The sequence below is a fragment of the Kickxella alabastrina genome (genome assembly GCF_025024165.1).
Source record: "Kickxella alabastrina strain RSA 675 chromosome Unknown BX661scaffold_17, whole genome shotgun sequence".
Lineage (NCBI taxonomy): Eukaryota > Fungi > Kickxellomycota > Kickxellomycetes > Kickxellales > Kickxellaceae > Kickxella > Kickxella alabastrina.
In genome coordinates, this window is record NW_026251488.1 from 497646 (window position 1) to 519409 (window position 21764).

At 48.9% G+C, this 21764-nt stretch overlaps 2 protein-coding genes across 2 annotated transcripts; both read left to right on the forward strand.

Annotated features, from left to right (window-relative positions):
- Window positions 1-4973: 4973 nt before the first annotated feature.
- Window positions 4974-12444, forward strand: BX661DRAFT_185238 (acyl transferase domain-containing protein). Its single transcript, XM_051536736.1, has one exon. It carries the CDS (start codon window positions 5161-5163, stop codon window positions 12385-12387), a length of 7227 nt encoding a protein of 2408 aa, XP_051390472.1. The 5' UTR covers window positions 4974-5160; the 3' UTR covers window positions 12388-12444.
- Window positions 12445-12871: 427 nt separating this feature from the next.
- BX661DRAFT_185240 (glycosyl hydrolases family 31-domain-containing protein) lies at window positions 12872-16016 on the forward strand. The gene has a single exon (XM_051536737.1). It carries the CDS (start codon window positions 13007-13009, stop codon window positions 15917-15919), a length of 2913 nt encoding a protein of 970 aa, XP_051390473.1. The 5' UTR covers window positions 12872-13006; the 3' UTR covers window positions 15920-16016.
- The last annotated feature ends 5748 nt before the right edge of the window (window positions 16017-21764 follow it).

Below are 21764 nucleotides of genomic sequence, written 5' to 3' on the forward strand. Positions count from 1 at the left end.
TTTGTATTATTGAAATGTTTACTGCTAATTAACTGCATCTTGGTCAATTCGCACACATTTGAACAGAAAAAATTAAATCGGAATATCTTGAATTGTCCCTGGATGGGGGCGGTGGCTTTAGATATTAGGTGCAGAATTCTGAATTCTGGACTCCATTGTTCGAAGCAAACACGGAGCTCAAAATAAGTAAATAAATAAAATAATACAAGCCTTCCTTGGAAAACACAATAATATTGATATAATATGATGATGCAAACGTCCCCGCTATGCGACAGATACATGTATTTCTCGCCGCACACTGAAATGCAAAACAAAGCGAATGATATGATACTAGTTAATTTCCTCTTACCAGCCATTATCCTCACTTATCATTGTTGTTTTCGTTTCATGTAAGCAAACAAGGTTTCCAACTAATGCAATAATAACAGATGTAATTACAACCAGATATGCTGAATTAAATATTGCAGGTATGAAAGTCGGCCAAAAAATACAAAATACCATTGGTAATTTAAAGATCGAATGGCGAGGTGCTAAAACAAATCACATTATTGAGCTGTTGGTGGCGCTTATTGCATTGCCATCCAGCTCAATCACAAAAGATAATTTACATGAGCAGGATGCGGGCTTTCAATAGCCTTTTTATTATGATATCCAAGTTGCCGGGGTAGGCACAAAATGGCCTCCTTTCTTATTATTGAATAGTCATGGAATAAAAGTCACTCCAAGCCATCCGTTGCGCCTGCATTACTTATAAAAAGACAATAGACCTACCTGCATGTTTTATGTATCTGCCATCTTTTTATTATAATAAATAGAAAATTTGCATATCCTGGTTCTCAAACTGCAAATAAAGGCGACATAATCGACTTTAATAGCCAGAAAAGTGCATTCATATATATTTTTTGCTTCACATTCATCTTCAATTGTCGTTTATTATCAAGATTCGACATTTTTATTTGATTCATCGTGTCCTTATTTTGTGAACTATCTTTTAGTTTGTCTTTTTCTAGTGCACTTTTATTAACCACTTTTTTCACTTTATAATATTCAAGCCATGATTGCCAAAACTACAGTCGATCTTGTGCATGGCACTACGGCACTCCACATAACCCTAGCTGGCGATTTTATTGCTCGAGCACAAGAGTTAGCCGACTCGATGGCCATCGATCACAGTAACGACCAAGGTGACATTGAGCTTTTTTCACGCTTTCTCGAGCACTGCGGATTCAACAGCACCACCAAGATGACGCTTGCGGTGCGCGACGCATTTAACCTGTCGTTTGGAGTGGGTGCCAAGGACATCCACGCGGTGGTGCTTGACCATGGTCTTGACGAGACTCGAAGCCGCCGCGTTCTCAAGGCATACTTTTCGGTTTGGAACGCTGTTTCAGAGGCCACTAGTATGCAGCACAATGCAGCACCGTCAAGCGCTGCTCGGTCGGCTCTTTTTGGCAAACCGGGTGCATCATTGATGGGGGTTTTTGGCGGCCAGCTCGGAAGCACCACCTACTTAGACGAGGCTCGGTGGCTGCTGGACGTATACGCACCGCTGGTCAGCGACTTTGTCGCCCAGATGACCGCCTTTCTCTGCCACGAGGCACAAGACAGCAGGATGAGCAGCGCGTACTTTAAGGGTATCAATGTCCTGCAGTGGCTTACGCACACCGAGTCCACGCCCAACGAGCAATACCTGCTGAGCATGCCTGTTTGCTTGCCGCTGCTTGGACTTGTACAGTTCATGCAAGTGATGATATTGTATAAGACCCTAGGCATATCCCCGGGTGAACTGGTTGTGCGCTTTAAAGGTAAAAAAGAATTAAACCACGTATATATTGTTTTCTTGTTATGCATATTTGTACATGCAATTACAAACACAGTAATATGATGCGCACAGCAAGATTAATGACTAAAAATCACAAATTATTTATATTTCACTGACCTGTAGTTGTTACTGGCCATAGCCAGGGAATAGCTGTAGCCACAGCGTTTTCCATGCTCACCGACGAACAGTCTTTTTATAGCATTGCGCGAAAAATCCTTGGCATTCAGATGCTCACCGGCGTATTGCCGCAGGCAGAGTTCCCATGCTTCAAGCTTATTCAGTGCACCAACGGCAGCCGGCCCGAACCAACCAGCTCTGAGCCACGGCCCATGGTCGCCGTCCAGGGCGTGTCGCGGCAGGTCCTGGAAGCCATAATATGCAAGTTCAACTCAGGCCAGCCGTCGCCCAAGCATCACATGCACATGGCTGTCATCAATACCGCCGACCAGTTTATCGTTGCCGGCCATATTGAATCTGCCACGCTGTTTATTCAGTTTGTGCGCGCACGGTCGGCGAGGTCCTCTGACAACCAGTCGCGGATTCCAATGAGCCAGCGCAAGCCCCTAATTATCGTGCACTATCTCGGCATCACGGCGCCCTACCACAGTCCGCTGCTGAGCGACATGGCTCGAGAGATTCTAGAGATTGTGCGCAAGAAGCAGTGGGTACTGGAGGGCAGTGACTTGAAAATTGCCGTGCGGGCAACTGAGGACGGCCACGACATCCGCAGCGAGCATGATTTGACCAAGTACCTTGTAGAGAGCATGTGCAAGCTGCCCGTTGACTGGCCGCGCGCTGTGAATCATGTCGGTATCTCGCACATTGTTGACTTTGGCGCTGGTGGGTTCGGTGGGTTCGGAAAGCTCGCCTTCAAAAACCTTGAGGGCCGCGGTATCCCCGTTGTGTGCGCCGGCGCGCTGGTCCCTCGGCGCAGCCAACCACAGATGGGCACCAAGGCCGACCTCTACCGGTCTAAAGTTTCTGCCACCGCGCCCAATTGGCTGTCCGAGTTTGGGCCTCGGCTTGTGCGCACTGCATATGACGGCTCTCTGCACATCGACACGGCAATGCACCGCGTGCTTGGGCTGCCTCCCGTGATGGTTGCCGGCATGACTCCGACCACAGCCAGCGAGCACTTTGTCGCTGCCATCAACAATGCCGGATACCACGCCGAACTTGCGGGCGGCGGCATCTACACGGATGCCCACCTCGGCAGCAAGCTGCGCGCCTTGGCGTCACTGATCAAGCCCGGGCATGGAATCACGCTCAACTGCATCTACGTCAACCAACGACAGTGGAGCTTCCAGTTTCCAGGGATACTGCGGCTGCGCGCCGAGGGTGTGCCGGTGACTGGCCTTTGCATTGGCGGCGGCGTTCCGTCTCTGGAAAAGGCAACCGAAATCATCGACTCCTTGCGCTCGGCTGGCTTCCATCACATGTCCTTCAAGCCGAGCAATGCTGGCGCCATTCGGCATGTTGTCAAAATTGCAAAGGCATGCGCCGACTTTCCCATTGTCTTGCAGTGGACAGGAGGCAGGGCCGGCGGCCACCATTCGCTCGAGGACTTTCACCAGCCAATCCTCGAGACGTACGCTGCCGTTCGCTCCTGCGGCAACATTGTGCTGGTTGCCGGCTCTGGATTTGGTGACGCCGAGGGCTCGTTACCATACATTACGGGTAACTGGAGCTCTGCGTTTGGCCGCTCGCCCATGCCCTTTGACGGAATTCTGGTTGGGTCGCGCGTGATGGCTTCCAAGGAGGCCCGCACATCGCCCGCTGCCAAGCAGCTCATTGCGTCGTGCCCCGGGCTGGACGACGCCAACTGGCAAAACTCCTACAGTAGCACGGATGGCGGCATCACAACGATCATCAGCGAGTACGGCGAGAACAATCACGTGCTGACGACCCGCGCGGCCCTACTTATCAAAGACCTGCAAGGCTCGGTTCTGAATCAGCCGCGCGACAAGTGGCTTCCACTGCTTTTGGCGCGCAAGGCCGAGATTATTGGCCGCCTGAATAGCGACTATGCGCGCCCGTGGTTTGGCAAAAAGGCAGATGGCCAGACCGCCGATCTCGAAGAAATGACTTATGCGGAGGTAGTTTCCCGCTTAGTCGAGCTCATGTACGTGGCACACGAGCGGCGGTGGATTTCCGATTCGTACCGCAAGTTCGTTTTTGACATTGTCAGCCGCACGGAGCGCCGCCTGGCTGACAGCAGTGTTGCCTTGACGCACTCGCTGGCGATAGAGCTATCTTATACGTGCCCCACTTTGTTTGCCCAAAGCGTGGTTGATGCGTATCCCGCAGCGCAGACGCGGCTTCTGGCTTCCGAGGACATTCAATACTTTGTCAGCCGGTGCAAGCAGCGTGGCCAGAAGCCGGTGCCATTTATCCCGTTGTTTGACAACGACTTTGGTACTTGGCTGCAAAAAGATTTAATCTGGCAGTCGGAGGACTTGGGTGCCGTGCCCGACCAAGATGCCCAGCGCGTTTTCATTCAACATGGCGTGGTGGCGGCGCGGTACTCAACCTCTGCCAATGAGCCTGTCAAGGGCATTTTGGATGGTATTTACCACAGCCACATTGCCGCGCTGCTTGAGCGTTTCTACAGTGGCGACGCGTCCAAGGTTCCGGCGGTAGAGAGCCTGAGCGCCGCGCCAGCAGAGCTCATTATTCCTGACGGTGTGCGCGCGCATTTCGAGGCTGGTCAGCGCACTTATCAGCTCTCAGTGGACCCGGCACAGCTTCCTGTTGCCGACGTGTGGCTGCGTGCAGTTGCTGGCACGCGTAACTGTTGGCTGTACGCCCTACTGACCTCGCCTGCGCTTGTCCAGGGCACCAGCTACACAGGCAACTTTGTGCGCCGGGCAATGCGCCCGCGGCCGGGTCAATTGCTGACAATCTACATGGATAGTATAGACAACACTCTGCCGCGCTCGCTTGAAGTTTCTGGCAATGGCACTACCGAGCTGCTGATTGAGTACGGCAGCAGCAGCGGCAGCGGCAACAAACGCATTGTGCTCTGTATTTACCCGCCAACTGCCGAAGGGCGTGCTACTTTGCGCCTGGAATTTGCCTACCACCCGGAGCAGCCGCTGGCGCCAATTCACCAGGACATGGCGAGCTTTGGCAACAACGTGCGCCAGCTGTACGCTGAGACATGGGTCAGTAATTCGGACAGGCCCGTTGCCTTTGAGGGCATAGAGCGCTCAGATGCTCTTGTTTATCACAACGGCCCTGTAATCACAAAGGATCGCATTCACGCGTTCTGTCGCTCCGTTGGAAACCGCTCAAAGAACTACACGTGCGAGGCCGCGTATGGAGTGAACAGTGCACCCATGGATTTCATCATTTTATCGGCGCTGCCCAGTGTCCTGCAGGTGTTATCATCGCCGGTGTTTGGAGACGGGCAGCTCAGCATTGTGCATCTCTACAACCAGCTTCAGCTGGCCGATGGATTCAGCGCACTGGCTATCGGCGACTCGGTTCGCAGTGTATTGGAAATCGACGAGCTGATAAACACGCCAGCCGGCAAGCAGATCACGCTTACGAGCACGAGCTACGTGGATGATCAGGTTATCGCCACGTCAAAGTGTGCGTTCTTGAGTCGGGGTTATACCACTGACTATGCCCTGACGTTCCAGCGCGTCCGAGAGCGGTATATCACAATTCAGATGAGCTCCGCCAAGGATATTGCTGTGCTGGAGGCCAAGGAGTGGTTCGTCTATTGCGATGATCCCGCGAGTCGGCCTGATCCTATGTCGCAGCTTGAGTTTTACATAGAGTCGCTGTATCGCTTCCAAGGCACATCCGTTTATTCAAGCATAGCCACAACGGGCCGCGTGTTGCTCAAGAGGGCCTGTGGCCCATCGGTGCACATTGCTAATGTTGATTTTGAGTGGAAGGGTGTCGCAGCTACCGCCGACCCGGTCGTCGAATATCTCAAGCGGTACGAAACTCGGTCAGCCGCCGTGCTTTTTGATGACGGCGGCTACCAGATCATTCCTTATAGCAGTAGCAGCGACGATCAGATGAAGGCTACTGTTCCCAATTCCAACGAAGAGTACGCTCGGCTTTCGTGGGACTCAAATCCCATTCATACCAACGCGTACATTGCGGATGTGGCCGGGCTGCCCGGGACCATTACACACGGCCTGTGGACCAGCGCATCAACCAGGGCAATCATCGAGAGTTGCGCGGCCGACGATCAGCCTGAGCGCATTCGCGCGTACCACACCGACTTTGTTGGCATGGTCTTGCCTGACGACCAGCTGAGAACCGAGTTGCGTCATACTGGGATGGTCGGCGGACGGATGCTAATCAAGGGTCAGACTTTCAATGCCACTGGAAACGCCATACTCGAGTGCACCGCCGAGGTTGCGCAGCCAAAGACAGCATACGTGTTTACGGGCCAAGGCTCCCAGGAAGTGGGAATGGGCATGTTGCTGTACGAGCAGTCGGCAGCCGCAAGAGGTGTCTGGGACCGCGCCGATGCGCATATGGCCGCCACGTACGGCGTTTCATTGCTTGAAATTGTGCGCAAAAACCCCGAGCAAATAACCGTGCACTTTGGCGGCAAGACAGGCGAGAGCATCCGCCGCAACTATATGTTGCTTGAGCGCATCGACCATTCGCAATCATCCAAGGGCGTCTGGGTGCCTATTTTCCCAGAAATCACCAGCGACTCGACCAGCTACACATTCCAGATGCACACGGGCTTGTTGAATGCGACGCAGTTTACGCAGGTTGCAATTATTGTCTTGGGCGTGGCAGTGATTGCAGACATTCAGTCTCGCGGGCTCATGTCGCACGATTCGGCGTTTGGTGGCCACTCTCTCGGCGAGTACAGCGCGCTGGCAGCCATGTGCGGCATGTTTACTATGGAAGAAATTGTGGATGTTGTATTTTACCGCGGCATGATGATGCAGTCTGCGGTCGAGCGGGACGAGGAGGGCCGCTCGCAGTACGGGATGGTTGCTGTGAATCCCTCGCGCGTCAAAAAGTCGTTTAACGAGGCATTGCTAGTGCACGCTGTATCTGTCATTTCGGTTCGCGGCCAGGGTCTGCTTGAAGTTGTCAACTACAATGTCGACAGCCATCAGTACGTTGTCGCGGGAACTTTAGCCCAGCTGGCCGTACTTCGTCTGGTGCTGGATAGTGTTGCCGCTCAGGAACTGTCTTTTGATCTTAATTATAGCGACGGCGAGGCCAAGTCATTCATCAATTTGATTGTCAGCAGTGTGCTAGCCCAAGCAATCGATTCCAAGCCGCGGCAAGGGCGAGCAAGCATTCCGCTTGCTGGCATTGATGTGCCATTCCACTCAAGCCTCCTGCTGCCGGGCGTTCCCAGCTTTAGAGCGCTACTGACCAAAATTATTCATGCCAGAAACGTAGACTATGCGCTGCTCCACAAGCGCTACATCCCCAATCTTACTGCAGTGCCGTTTGAAGTGTCCAAGCAATACTTTGAATTGGTGCTCAAGCTGACCGAGTCCCCGGTTGTTAGCAGCATTCTCGATAGCTGGTGCGACTCATCGGTGCTTAACAACGACGACAACGAGATGCGCCATTTGGCAACAAAGTTGGTCATTGAGTTGTTGGCATACCAGTTTGCATCGCCCGTGCAATGGATTAAGACACAAGACCAGCTGTTTGGCAATGTTGGCGTCCGCCGTCTAGTTGAGGTCGGCGTCAGCCCTATTCTTTGCGGCATGTCAGCCAAGACCCTTGATAGTATGAATGCAAGTGCAGGCGCACGCGCTGTGCAAGTTGCACTGCTGCATATCGAGCGTGATCGGGACAGCATCTACTATTTGGGCCGTGCGGACGCTGGTGATTCTAATTTGGACAAAATAGCAAAATTGCCCGGAGCGTTGCCTGTGCCACCAGCAGCGCCCGCGCCAGTGCCAGCGACAGCTGAAGAGGCGCAGCCGGCTTCAACCGAAGCTAGAGCCGACAACACAGCTGCCGTTGCCGAAGTGCCGCTCAACGCGCTCGAGGTTGTGCACGCAATAGTTGCTCACAAGATCAAACGTAAGCTGGAAGACGTCTCGGTAAAAAGGTCTATCAAGGAACTGGTTGGCGGCAAATCCACGCTTCAAAACGAAATAATCGGCGACCTGCACAATGAGTTTAATGGCAAAGTGCCTGACAAGGTTGAGGACATCCCACTTTCAGATGTTGCCGCGGCAATTGGAGTGCTGAGCGGCGCACAGCTGGGCCCGTACTCTACATCTATGGTTACTAGGCTGTTCAGCAGCAAGATGCCTGGCGGGTTTTCTTTATCCGCCGCACGCGCTCACTTGCAGACCTCGTATGGGCTTGGCCCACAGCGGCAAAATGCGTTGCTGCTAACCGCGCTGACAATGGAGCCCTCAGAGCGACTGGCTGACGAGAAGGGCAGTGTTGCATGGCTTGGCAGTGTTGCAAGCACGTATGCCGCGTCAGCCGGAATTTCTTATGCTGCGGCAACAGCAGCATCTGCTGCTGGTGGCTCTAGCAAGCAGTTGTTGGGGCCAGCCATAAGCAGCGCGGCCATGGAGAGCATACAGCAGAAGCAGCGGGATCATATTGTGCAGCAGATCGAGGTGCTTGCACGGTATGCCGGCCTAGACCTTCGTCAAGACGCGCGGCTGGCCAATAAGCAGCTGGGCCAAATTGCTGAGAGTCAGTCAAAGCTCGCCCAAATACGCTCCGAGTTTGGCGACGAGCTGGTTGAGGGAGTGCAGCCATGCTTTGACGTGCGCAAGGTCCGCCGCTTTGACTCATTTTGGAACTGGGCGCGCCAGCAGGCATTTGAAGCAATTCAGCGCGCAATTGTTGCCGCCAGAGACTCAGTTGCCAATGCTATTGCGGCTGCCGACAATGTTGCCGCTGCCAGCAACGCAGAAAATAAAAATGCCGAGCTGGCTCACCGGTTGCGCAACTGTGCCCATCCTGAGCTCGTGCAGATGCTGTCTGGAATGGCTGCCATTTTGGAGTCAAGCGGCGATGCTGTGCTCAGTCCGGCCTTGAAGCTGGCAAGAAAGCTGCACGCCTTGTGCGCCGAAGCACTTGCGCGCCCCCCTGTCTACGTTGAAATGTCGCAGCCCATGCAACCACAGACAATTGTGTCGCCCAGCGGAACTGTAAGCTATGCAGAAATTCCGCGCGCAAACGAGCCGACGTTTGCCGAATTTGTTGCACACATGCGTAAGCAGCCGTTGCCAATAGACGAGAAGCTGTCTGCAGATACGGTGTTGCCGTTCATTCACATCCGACAAAAGTCTGCCGGCACAAGCGGGAGTAGCGGCAACAACGAGCAGTGGTTGTACAGTGACAGTCTGTCGGATACCTATTTTGGCAGTCTGTCGGATATGTGCTCGGGCGGCCTGTCATTTGCAGGCAAGATCGCACTGGTAACTGGATGCGGCAACGGGTCAATTGGCGCAGACATTGTCAGAGGGCTTTTGAGCGGTGGCGCTCGCGTCGTGGCAACAACCTCGCACTTTAACCGCAAATCCGCCCAGTTTTTTGAAGACTTGTATCGCACAAGTGGCACTCGCGGGTCAGAGCTCATCCTTGTGCCATTCAACCAAGGATCCATCAATGACATTGGGGGACTTGTCGACTATATCTACAACGATACGGCTGGCTCCAAGGGTCTCGGCTGGGATCTAGACTACGTCTTTCCCTTTGCTGCAGTCAGCGATGTTGGCAGCTTTGCCACCAGCCTTGGGTCACACTCGGAGTTTGCGCAGCGAGTAATGCTGACCAATGTTCTGCGCCTGATGGGCGGCATCAAGGCAGCCAAGGAGCAGCGCAAGTACATCTCGCGGCCGTCGCTCGTCGTACTGCCATTGTCACCAAACCAGGGAATTTTTGGCGGCGATGGCCTGTATGGCGAGTGCAAGGCCGGTTTAGAGACTGCCTTTAACCGCTGGAAGTCCGAGTCTTGGAAGGGATACTTGTCGATCGCCGGCGCCGTCATCGGATGGACGCGCGGCACAGGGCTGATGTCAGCCAACAACCTGGTTACTCCGGAAATCGAAAAGCATGGTGTACGCACGTTCTCGACGCGCGAAATGGCGTTCAGCATCTTGGGCCTGCTGCATCCGTATATCTGCCGCGCTGTGCACCGGAGCCCCATTTGGGCGGATATCAGTGGCGGGATCAACAACCTGCAGGACGTCGCCCAGCTGTTAGCTAGTGCGCAGCGTGATATTGACAGCCGCACGCGCACTTGCCGTGCAATCTCGCTTGAGGCCGCACTAGACAGCGCGGCGCTGAGCCACAAGAACTCCAGCGCGCCGGCCAATGTTGCTGATTTGTCCGCTCTCGCTGATCACAAACACCAGTTCCCGGCCCCCAAGAGTTACAACGAGCTGCACCATCTGGTCGCGCTCCAGGGTATGGTTAACTTGGACAAGGTGGTAGTGATCACTGGCTACGGCGAGGTTGGGCCGTATGGCAATGCAGAGACACGCTGGGAGATGGAGGCGTTTGGCCAGTTTTCGGTAGAAGGATGCATCGAGCTGGCATGGATAATGGGCTTGATCAAGCACAGCAACAGTGTGCTGCCGGCAACTGACCAGATATACGTGGGCTGGGTTGATGCCAAGACGGGTGAGCCGGTGCGTGATATTGACATTAAGCCGCGTTACGAAGAGTATATTCTGGCGCACACGGGTACTCGGCTGATTGAGCCCGAGCTGTGCGACGGGTACGACACAAGCAAAAAGCACGTTTTGCGCGAAATCCAGATTGACAGCGACATGGCACCCTTTGAGGCCAGCACGGAAGCAGCCGCCGCGTATAAGCAAAGCAACGGCGACAGGGTTGATATTTGGGAAAATCCGGGCGGCGGCGGCTCGTGGTCGGTGCGTTTCCTCAAGGGTGCGCTCATACGCGTACCAGCGGCTGTGCGCGCCAACCGCCTGGTTGCGGGCCAGCTGCCCACTGGCTGGAGTGCCGCGCACTACGGCATTCCAGAGAACATTATCAAGCAGGTAGACACAATCACACTGTACACGCTGGTGGCAACTGTCGAGGCGCTGGTCAGGTCGGGCATAACCGACCCTTACGAGCTCTATCAACACTTCCACGTGTCTGAGGTAGGCAGTACAACCGGATCTGGCATTGGTGGCATGAAGTCTGTGGTCGATACATTTAGGAACAGGTACCTCGATATGGAGCTTAACAACGACACAATTCAGGAGTCGTTTATTTCAACACTTCAAGCGTGGGTCAACATGCTGCTGATATCGGGCTCAGGGCCAGTCAAGCCGGTGGTAGGAGCGTGCGCAACGGCTGTCTTGTCCATCGATTCGGCGGTGGAGACAATCCAGATGGGCAAGGCGCGGTTCATGATTGCCGGCGGTGCTGAGGCCTTATCAGAGGTGTCGTCGACGGAGTTTTCCAACATGGGAGCTACCGGAAATTCGTTGGAAGAAATTATCAGTGGTCGCGAGCCAGCTGAGATGTGTAGACCTTGCACGTCGACGCGCAATGGGTTCATGGAGAGCCAGGGCGCGGGCATTGTCACGCTCATGTCGGCGTCGGCAGCTATCGAGATTGGTGCGCCAATCTATGGCATTGTCGCTATGTCGAGCACCGCGACAGACAAGCAAGGCCGTTCTGTGCCTGCTCCTGGCCAGGGTGTGCTGACATCGGCGCGTGAAATTAAAAGTAATGATATTGCACCACAGCGCCTGAGCCTAGACTACCGCCGTCGCCAGATAAAGCGCCAGATTGCCGTACTAAATGCCTGGAAGGAGGAAGAGTTGGCCCAGATACCAGAGTACACTGCAAAGCTGCACAGTGGTTCTGAAAAGCTTGCCGCCCAGTACATGCAGCAGCTGGAGATTGATTACGCGAGGCAAGTGCGTGGTGTCCAGGATGTCTGGGGCGTTGATTTTTGGAAGCAAGACACCGAGATCTCGCCACTGCGCGGTAGCCTTGCTGTCTGGGGACTAACAGCCAACGACATTGGAATGGCGTCATTTCACGGCACGTCGACAGTGGCCAATGACAAGAACGAGTCTGATGTATTCAATGCCAAGCTCCAGCATATTGGTCGCGCTCCGGGACACGTTGTGCCAGTTGTGTGCCAGAAATGGCTGACAGGGCATCCAAAGGGACCGGCGGCATCGTTCATGCTTAATGGCGTTATTCAGAGCATGCGCACTGGCTTGGTTCCTGGCAACCGCAACGCAGACAACATTTCCAGCGAGCTGAGGGCATTTGACTACGCACTGTACTTGTCAAAGACTGTGCAGACGTCGGGAATCAAGGCGGCGCTGCTAACGTCATTTGGATTTGGCCAAGTGGGCGGTGAGCTGCTTATTGTGCATCCGGACTATTTGCTGGCCACAATTTCACGTGAACAGCTTGACGAGTACAACGCAAAGCTGAAGCGGCGCGAGGCAAAGTCGTACCGTTACTGGCAGGACATGCTGGTGGGCAGACATCTGTTTGTGCAGGTGAAAGGTCAGCCACCGTACACTGCAGAGCAGGAAAGGCGGGTGTATCTTGATCCGCTGGCGCGCGCGCACTACGACGCACCGACCGGGCAGTTTAAATTTTAATATGGGGGATTGAAGTTTGTAGTACTCGACGGTTGACATAATTTCAATATGATTAATGCAATATATTATATAATTATTATTGGATAGCAAGCATCCAAACAAGTGTAGGGTGTTGATTTTCAATTACATTGAAGCAACGTTCAATATTGCACATGTAATATATAAATAATATTGCATTGTCATGTTGAGCCAAGGCCTCAATTCCGAGTTGGGCTCACAGGCAATAAACGTGGATGTGCGATTGAACTTGTTTTATTTACTTTGGGCGGTTCTCCCGGGTTAAATTGTCAGAGTACTTTTCTTTGATTCAGGCTTGCTGCTTTATTTTTCCAAAGAAAAAATTCATAAGATCATAAACTCTTCCGCCTATTTTGTTATTGTATTTCCGATTGCAATCAGACAAAGCCCACACGGCTGAAAATATTTAAATAAAAAAGAGTCATAATCCATGGGCGTGCATTGCAATTTCTCGGCAAAAATACAATAATGATACGCCGCATATGTTTTATTATTTTGTTTGCTTAGCTGGTGTTTGCCTTGTTTGTCAGCCCTTATCGTATAATTGTTTTATTTTGATCATATCAATATTTTTATTTAGTGAATATCGTAGTGGTTGTAAATGAAATTAAACAACAGCTTGCGCACGCGCACTTCCACTTTGTTCTACTTGGCAGCCACAGCGTCGCTGCTCGCCAAGGTTGGCCAGGCCGTCAACCACGCCAACTTTAAAACATGCGAACAGTCAGCTTTTGCCCGGCGCCACCGTTTATTTGCAGACACTATGGCCAAGAAAGCGGCAGAGCCCAACAACAAAAATGCAAAGAGCAGCAGCAGCAGCGCTGATGGCTCCACTCATTCAGCTAGCTCGCCCTACTCGGTCATCGACAGCAGTGTGCACTTGGACGGCCATACGGTGACGGCCTCGGTACAGCATGAGCAAGCGCAGGTACCGCTTCACTTTGAAATTGCATTTCTGAAGAGCGGGACGGTGCGCATTTGCGTTCAGGAGGTTGATCCACTGGTGCCTAGATACAACGAGGCGCACAAGCACATACTGCGAGACAAGGGGTCGTCACTGCCGTACGCATCGCCTGAAGACATAAAGATGGCCACGGAGGCAGTCAATGGCTTGGTCACACATACAGTAAGCTACGTCAATGGCAGCTCGGCGTTCAGCGTTCGTATGACAGAGAACCCGTGGACGCTCGAGTATTTGGTAAACGGTAAGCCAACAATGCAGCTCAATACCAGCGGCCTCTTTCATTTTGAGCATTTGCGCCAAAGACCCGCAGACGGCAACCTTGATGACGTTGACGGCGGCTGGGAAGAGACGTTCAATAACTGGACCGATCACAAGCGCCGCGGACCTGAATCGTTCGGCCTGGACATCAATTTCTACGGATTCGAGCATGTCTACGGAATTCCCGAGCACACATCGCCGCTATCGCTCAAGGACACGCGTGGTGGCGGCGAGGGTGCGTACAACCAGCCGTACCGCATCTACAACCTGGACGTATTCAATTACCAGCTCGACAGCCCAATGGCCATCTACGGGTCACTGCCCTTTATGCTTGCGCACAATGCCGAGGCAACAGTCGGCGTCTTCTGGGTCAACTCATCCGAGACGTGGGTTGATGTGACGCGCAAACTAAACCGCGGCGGCTCCAATCAACAGTCGGTCGTCAACACGCATTGGTTCAGCGAGTCCGGCACCATGGACGTTTTTCTGCTTCCCGGCCCAAGCACTGCCGACGTGTATCGCCAGTACTTGGAGATTTCAGAGCAGACGCCAATGCCACGCGAGTTTGCTCTTGGTTACCACCAGTGCCGCTGGAACTACGAGGACCAGGAGGATGTGCTGGCCGTCAGCGCCAAGTTCCGCGAGCACAGCATTCCGTACGATGTCATTTGGCTTGATGTCGAGTACACCGTCGGCAAGCGCTACTTTACCTGGGACTATGACAAGTTTCCAAATCCATTGGACATGCAACAGGAGCTTGCGCGCAACGGCCACAAGCTGGTAACCATCAGTGATCCGCACATCATGGTTGACAATGATTACCACATCTGGAAGGAAGGCAATGAGAACGGCTACTTTATCAAGAACATTGGTGGATTAGGCAACTACGAAGCCAGCTGTTGGCCCGGAGTATCGAGCTGGGTGGACTTTTTAGACCCTGCAGCGTCCAAGTGGATGGGTGCGCAGTACGGGCTTGACAAGTTTCCCGAGTCGACTACAGACATGTTTGTGTGGAACGACATGAACGAACCTGCAGTTTTTGACGGGCCCGAGCATACGATGGACAAGGCGCTCATCCAGCATGGCGGCTGGGAGCACCGCGATGTGCACAATCTGTACGGCATGATGCAGCAAAGATCAACGTTTGAAGGTCTGCTAGCCCGCGAGCCCATAGCCATGCGCCCGTTTCTGCTTTCGCGCTCCTTCTATGCTGGCTCGCAGCGCTATGGTGCCATTTGGACTGGCGACAACACAGCCAGCTGGGGGTATCTGCGCGCCTCAATCCCAATGCTCTTGGGCAATAACATTGCCGGCATGCATTTTTCAGGCGCTGACGTCGGCGGATTTTTTGGAAACCCGGATCCTGAGCTGCTGACACGCTGGTTCCAGCTGGGGGCGTGGTATCCATTTTTCCGTGGCCACGCGCACTTCAACACGGAGCGTCGCGAGCCCTGGATTTTTGGCGAGCCCTATGTATCGTACATCCGAAACGCAATCCGCGAGCGCTACCGCCTGCTTCCACACTGGTACACGCTGTTCCGCGAGACCAGCTTGACTGGAATGCCGCTGATTCGCCCAATGTGGATGAATTTCCCCGCCGAGCCAGACCTTTTTGCCGAGCAGGACACGTTTATGGTTGGTTCGTCAATCATGGTGGCCGCCATCACTAGGCCTGACACCAGCATTCCTGTGGACGTGCTGTTCCCCGGCGAAGAGCCCTGGTACGATATGCACACCCACGTGGCGTACCCTGCTCAGCTTGCAACGCAGTTTGTAGTCGACCTGGCAAATACTCTAGTCTTTGCACGTGGTGGGTCCATCATCCCGACACGTGAGCAGCAGCGCCAGTCATCAGCATATATGAAGAGAGATCCATTTACTTTGTATGTCTATGTCGACCAAGCAGGCTTTGCTGCCGGCAAGCTGTACATTGATGACGGCGAAACATACGATTACCAGAGCGGAGCTTTCATTGAGCGTGAGCTGACATTTTTGGGCTCCAAGCTTGTATCTCGTGCATCGCCACTCACCAAAAATACATCTGCATATCAGACTTTTGTGCAAAGAATGTCTGGCATAAACGTTGAGCGCATAGTGGTTGTCGGACTGGCCGTAGCTCATAATGTAACTGAGGCGGTTGTTGTTGAGAACAAAACAACTCGCACGGTCAATGTAAGCCATAGCCACAGCAGTAAAATAGTTGCCGCTGACACGATTTCTAACAACTCGCCATGTATTGTCATTTGCAACCCGGCTGTGTTTATTGGTGATGATTGGGAGATTTCATTCTGACGCCATTTTAGCAGGCAGAGTATAATTTAAAGTAAAATACTATGTGAAAGCATAAGCATACTAAATATAATATAAATACTGAGCCGATGAAATGGAGAAAACACCTTAAAGTCTAGGTTCTTGTTTGCATTATCAGTTAATTTAAAATATGAACATGGTATTTTCACATGCAGTATATGGGTATATTGTCAATGTAATAAAAAATATTATTGAAATATTATTAAAATAAACTAAAAGAAAACTAAAGGATGAACAGCTGAGGCTGTTCATATTCACTAATATTTATATTGCTAGTATGAATTCACAAATATCTAAGTATGGAATTAACTGGAAATTGATTCATTAATCAATCGCTGGAGACAAGCCGCAATTTCTTGTATCACATACAAGGTAAAAACAAGCCAAGGCCGCACAAACAGCAAGATAAGCGTTGGATAGGGCATTAAACAATGTTTTATTTCAAAGCGCGCAAATAATAATTTGGATGACCGTTATTAAGCCTGAATGGGGTCAATAGGTGAAATGCTCTGGAACATGCAACAAAACCAATGATAGCGGCTACCTTGTCCACAAAGGCCCACTAATCAGATGACAATAGGGTATTTCATGCCATGAAGCTTTAAAACTAGCAAAACGCACATGCGACAAAGGCAATTTAAAGTATCCATGAAGGGACCTTAATGGCTAATAGACCAGTTAGGGATTGGGTGTTACAGGGAAAGTCAACTACAACGCTGTAAAACTAGTTTCTAACAATATACTCAGTTTAACTCAAAGTCTGGAAAAAAGAAACCTCAACAGCCTGTGCAATTTGCTGACCCACAGTGCTTAAAATAAAAATGGATACATATGTGGTGCCCAACACACATTTCAAGCCACTATCTTCCCTTTTCAATAATCAAGATTGCCCTCATGGCCGCTATACATATTTCTGTTATTGCTGGCTGACACCAAGGAACACCATTATGTTTACAGCACTGCCCACACAGCACTACCCCCTTTTCAGTTCCTAAAATAACTTTTGATACTTAAATATATTAATTTAGCCCCACATTTTTATAGAGTACGACAACATATATAACATTTAAATAAATCAGGGTGGCACTAATTACAGCACCTCGCGGTGGTCCAGCACCTGGGAAGACCTGAGAGAAACATGAAAACCACAAGAGTACTGGAGATAAATACATACACTTGTTTCAAATGGGTGTTACAGTTCAGGAGCTATTGGGGCAACTATTTTAATAAGCATTCGCATAATTAGTGCATTACACACTCTCGGCTTTTGTTAGAGTAGTTTTATGACACTCACATCTACACCCTCCTCTTGGCTTAGAATGAATGGATATATTTACAGCCATACCATTTATTTATTTCTAATATGTATTTTTTACTTAATTGGGTTTATTTATTCTATTCTATTTTGTTCTGTCAAACTTGGCTTTTATTAAAACAACCTTTTTAGCCTTTACACACAATGTTGTACAGCCAAATAACATGGATGTGAATGTTGAGATTGAGATTCAAGTGACTGTTTTTCTTTTGCATGCCGACTGATAGAAGGCAAAGAAGATTATAGAGTATTAGACCAGGAATTCAATAATATTATCCAAATATGATTGCCTTTTTATAACATGCACGCATACACAAAGATTGCAACACCAAAACACTCAATATTTGAGCTGCTTGCAGAAAAGTCAGTACTCGGCATTAGTGATTATAACGGCTAGTGTGTAAGGCAGGGCAGGGTCGAGGATGACACACACACATATATGCGTGTGCCAAATTCGACCTTAATTATACTTTTGATTTCTTTTGTAATAATGCTATGTAAGAGGGGGTGTGAAAAGCACTAGTTGTTTAGTGTTAGAAAAGTAGGTGTGATTTTATAAAGTTTTATTACTCATTTATAAAATGTTGCTAGTGCCCGCCTTGTCCTATATATGTGTCTTGTTGCCTTTGTTGTGCACATTGCCAATTGTGCACTCCGTTGGCAAAAACTAATTATTCTGCAAGACTGGTATTTTGGCAAGTCAGTGTTGTGGTTTTCGTGTGTGTGCACTCACGCGTGTGCATTGCAAAATGGGGAGCATGTCTAGACATCATCATTATGCCTCCCTAATTTACGCCTGCATAATCCAATTAGTACCCTATCAACTGGCATGCAGATGGAACCTTGTTTCACGATCCTCAACCTCGACATCTACTTCCATATCTTTAGGCTGCGCAGCATTACATTAACGTTGCTATTTTTGAGCTGCACTAGATGTGGTTTTGCAGAACAGGCTGTATAAATGGGGCCATAGATTATCTACACAGTGAATATGCCCGTCTCGATCCTAACGAATAACTCCTAATTGAATGTATCATTAGCTGTACACTCTCCAATATATCCTGTTTTTTCTTAACAAAAAGCTGAAGCATTTTTTTGCTGCAACAGCTTTTTGCTGCAATGGTCTCCAATACCAATCGCAATCCCAAGCGAATGTCAATACAGCCACATTGTTTGTATGCTTGCTGTCATCACTTATTTTATATTTATTTTTACCAACGCTCTCTTATCAACTAAACAGCAAACTAAGCACAACGCAGATTAACATGGACAAGTGCCCAATAGTTGTACATGTATTCGTGTTTGGCGGCTGTTGCACATAATCAACTAAAACACAGACTAAATCAACGGCTGCAAAAGTGCATGCAAACTAAAATTATGCAATTTATTGTTCTAATATTATCTGATTTTTTCGAGCGATATTTACAAAATTCATTCTCTTGGCTTTTTCAGTCTAATTTTTGTAATTGTACTTTTTAATGGAAATTTTGAGTGTGGTATGTACAGTGGTTTTATTTTCTGCCATGATGAGCGGCAAAGACAAAAATTAGCAGTTAAAAGTAAAGTGCCATTTAAAAATCATCACCACACAAATGATAGCTGTTTGAAGCTCATAAAGCTTCGAGTGCAAAATGTCGTTGGACGCTCAGAGATATTTGCAACTAGTTGTCATGTCTTTGGGTTTGGTACATGCGCTACTCTTTCTAGCCATGCCCATGTTGTGATTTTGTGAGGAGCCCATCCAGACGCTGGCAATCTGGAGAAGGTATATGGGTAAACCCTGCCCTTCTCCTATTCCGCTGCCTCTGATTTCAGGTCTTAGGCGTGTCGCCAGCCGGATTCATATTGAACAAATGTTCTGTGGGCCCCCGTATATACCACAGTTACGGGTCTTATGAAATGGAACCGGCCCGATTTTTATTAAAAACCATGGGTCTATTTTATCTCCAGGTTTTTGTTAAGTGTTTTTTTGACACACATATATACCCCCAGACATGACATTGATGAGACCAGTTGCAGATATCTTACCAAGTGTTTACTAGACACACATTATTTTTTGTGATGTGCGAATGAGCGTGGCTGTGGTAGACGGCGGATATAATATATGGGCTGGTGTAGTGAAATGGATGACGCTGCGCAAAAACTGTTGTATGTGTCTGATCCCCTCCCACAAAAGTTGTGTATTGTGAACCGATAATCCATGTTGAAGTCAAAGTTGATGCTGCTGCATGTGCGCGCGTGTACTGTAGTCGTGATGCCCTAATGTTAGATAAATATGTGTGTATTAGAAAAAAGTAGTAGTATTTTAGAGGAAGTGGTGGTTGTTGGGAGGGAGATAGGGAACAAAAAATATTTTGGAAAGTGAACGTCTTTTTTATATAAAATGAGACATACAAATAGATGGAAAAGGGCAGCAAAAAAGTCCTGCCAGTTGAAAAAAAGATGGAAAAATGAAAACGCAGTAGGTTTCTTTGTGTTCTGCCAGCCTGAAATATTTTTGCACTCTTTTTGTGCACCAAGAGAGTTGTTTTGGGTAATGACACACTCCAAACCTGTCAAAAAATGGCATCTGCATAAGCGTCAGCACGCACGACAGCAGTGGCAGCAACGGCAACTGGGGCAAGAATGGTGAATGAGAAGAGCTGCATGTTGAAAATGATGGTTGCTGGTAAATAAAGTAATGTTTGTGGTTGTGAGTAAAAAAGGAACAAAAGTGCCCAAAGAACTACCAACTGAATATTCGAGAAACCATGTCTTACTTATACATGGGATTTTAGCAATAATGGAAGCAGCATCCTGTACATGTCATTGCTGGAAATGATTCATCATTTTGTGAACATGTTTTTAAAGCACTGACATCCAATGCTATACAAATCAGTTTGTGAATTGACTCCAATGATATGCCACAGTTAAGGCACATGGGTTTGCATGTTGCCTTACTGAGATTAATTGATTACGTGCATGGCAAGTAAGCAATGGTGATAGGTTTTTATTATAGTTTATTTACATGCCAGGGAGAGCATATAAGAAATGGCTATTAGGCAGCCAAGAATTGATCTTGGAAGAAATAAATATAATCTTTTGATTAATATCATTGGTTGATGGCAACCAACTGATTAATCAGTCTTGGCTGTTTAGCCACACAAACAATAAGTCACACAGTGACCAAAGCAATATGCTTTCTTTTCTTTACCTTTACACAGTGCATAGCGCTTATTTACTAAATATACATGTAAATATTTAGAGCAAAATTTGCCCTCCCCCAAAAAAAAGATATCATTGTTTGGCTTGCAAAAATGGCCGAATGCATGTTTGCACATTTGGAAATATCAGAATCATTTTCACTTAACATTTTTTCAAGCACATGGAGATATATCTTGCTGCTATTTTTGGCAGTTTGGGCTTATTATATCGCCCAAATACAGGTCTCTTGGTGCAAAACACGTGAGAAAATTATTTTAGGCTGGCACAAAACAAAGAACACTGTATTTTTTATTTTCCATCTCTTTTTCCAAATGATGGCTCTGTTTTAGCTGCCTTTCTCACCCGTCCATTTGAATGCCAGATTTCATATAAATAGAGTGCCCACTTCCCAAGACATTTCTTTGGTTTCTCATCCCCACCACTATTTTTTACAACACTGCTTACCAATTACACTTTATGCACCATGTTCATATATGGAATATACCACCAGCGGCCGCGGATACCACTTACCTCCTCTTGATTTTTCAATAACCAACCCTTTGCTCGCAAAATCTACAGTTAACATTTTCACTTCCAAAACACAACTTATGCCAGGGGATGTTTGAACACACACCCACTGGCTTTCCACGTCAAATTATCTTTCGTCATACAACCAGCCCTCATCTTCATATTTTGTATTCTCATTACCCACTCCTCCCTTTGCTGCTGGCCATCATCCTTGCTAATTTATTGCCTAAACATAAAAAAGAACAAAAAAACAAATACGTATAAAACAAATACAAAAAAAATGATGAGTGTCCATGGACCTTGAAACATTCTAAAATTTCCTTAGGGTTTTGTTAAATTTATTATCTACATGGTGGCATAGCAATTGTTACAAGTCTGATCAGCTTGTAATGTTGTAGATGCATGTTACAAAGGTATAATTAAAAAAGGATATTTAGTTTTTTATAGTTTATTTATTTCAAGACAAACAATTCCTGACTGCCTGATAGCCGTTTCTTATATGCTTTCATATGCTCTCATATGTTCTCAGCACATAAATAAACTAATAAAAAACTAAATATCCTTTTTTAATTATACCTTTGTAACAATTTTTCTTCTATTTTATTTTTTTAAATATAATAAAAAACATTATTTCTTAATTACCGTGCACATAATCAATTAATCTCAGCAAGCCAACATGCAAAGCCATGTGTCTAAACTGTGTGATACAAGAAATTGCGGCTTGTCTCTGGCGATTGATTCATTAATCAATCGCCAGTTAATTCCCTACTTGGACATGCGGGAATTCATATGCACATATAA

What these genes read in the sequence shown, in the direction of transcription:
- BX661DRAFT_185238 (XM_051536736.1), top strand. Translation starts at nt 5,161, where the DNA reads ATGGATTTCATCATTTTATCGGCGCTGCCCAGTGTCCTGCAGGTGTTA.
- BX661DRAFT_185240 (XM_051536737.1), top strand. Translation starts at nt 13,007, where the DNA reads ATGAAATTAAACAACAGCTTGCGCACGCGCACTTCCACTTTGTTCTAC.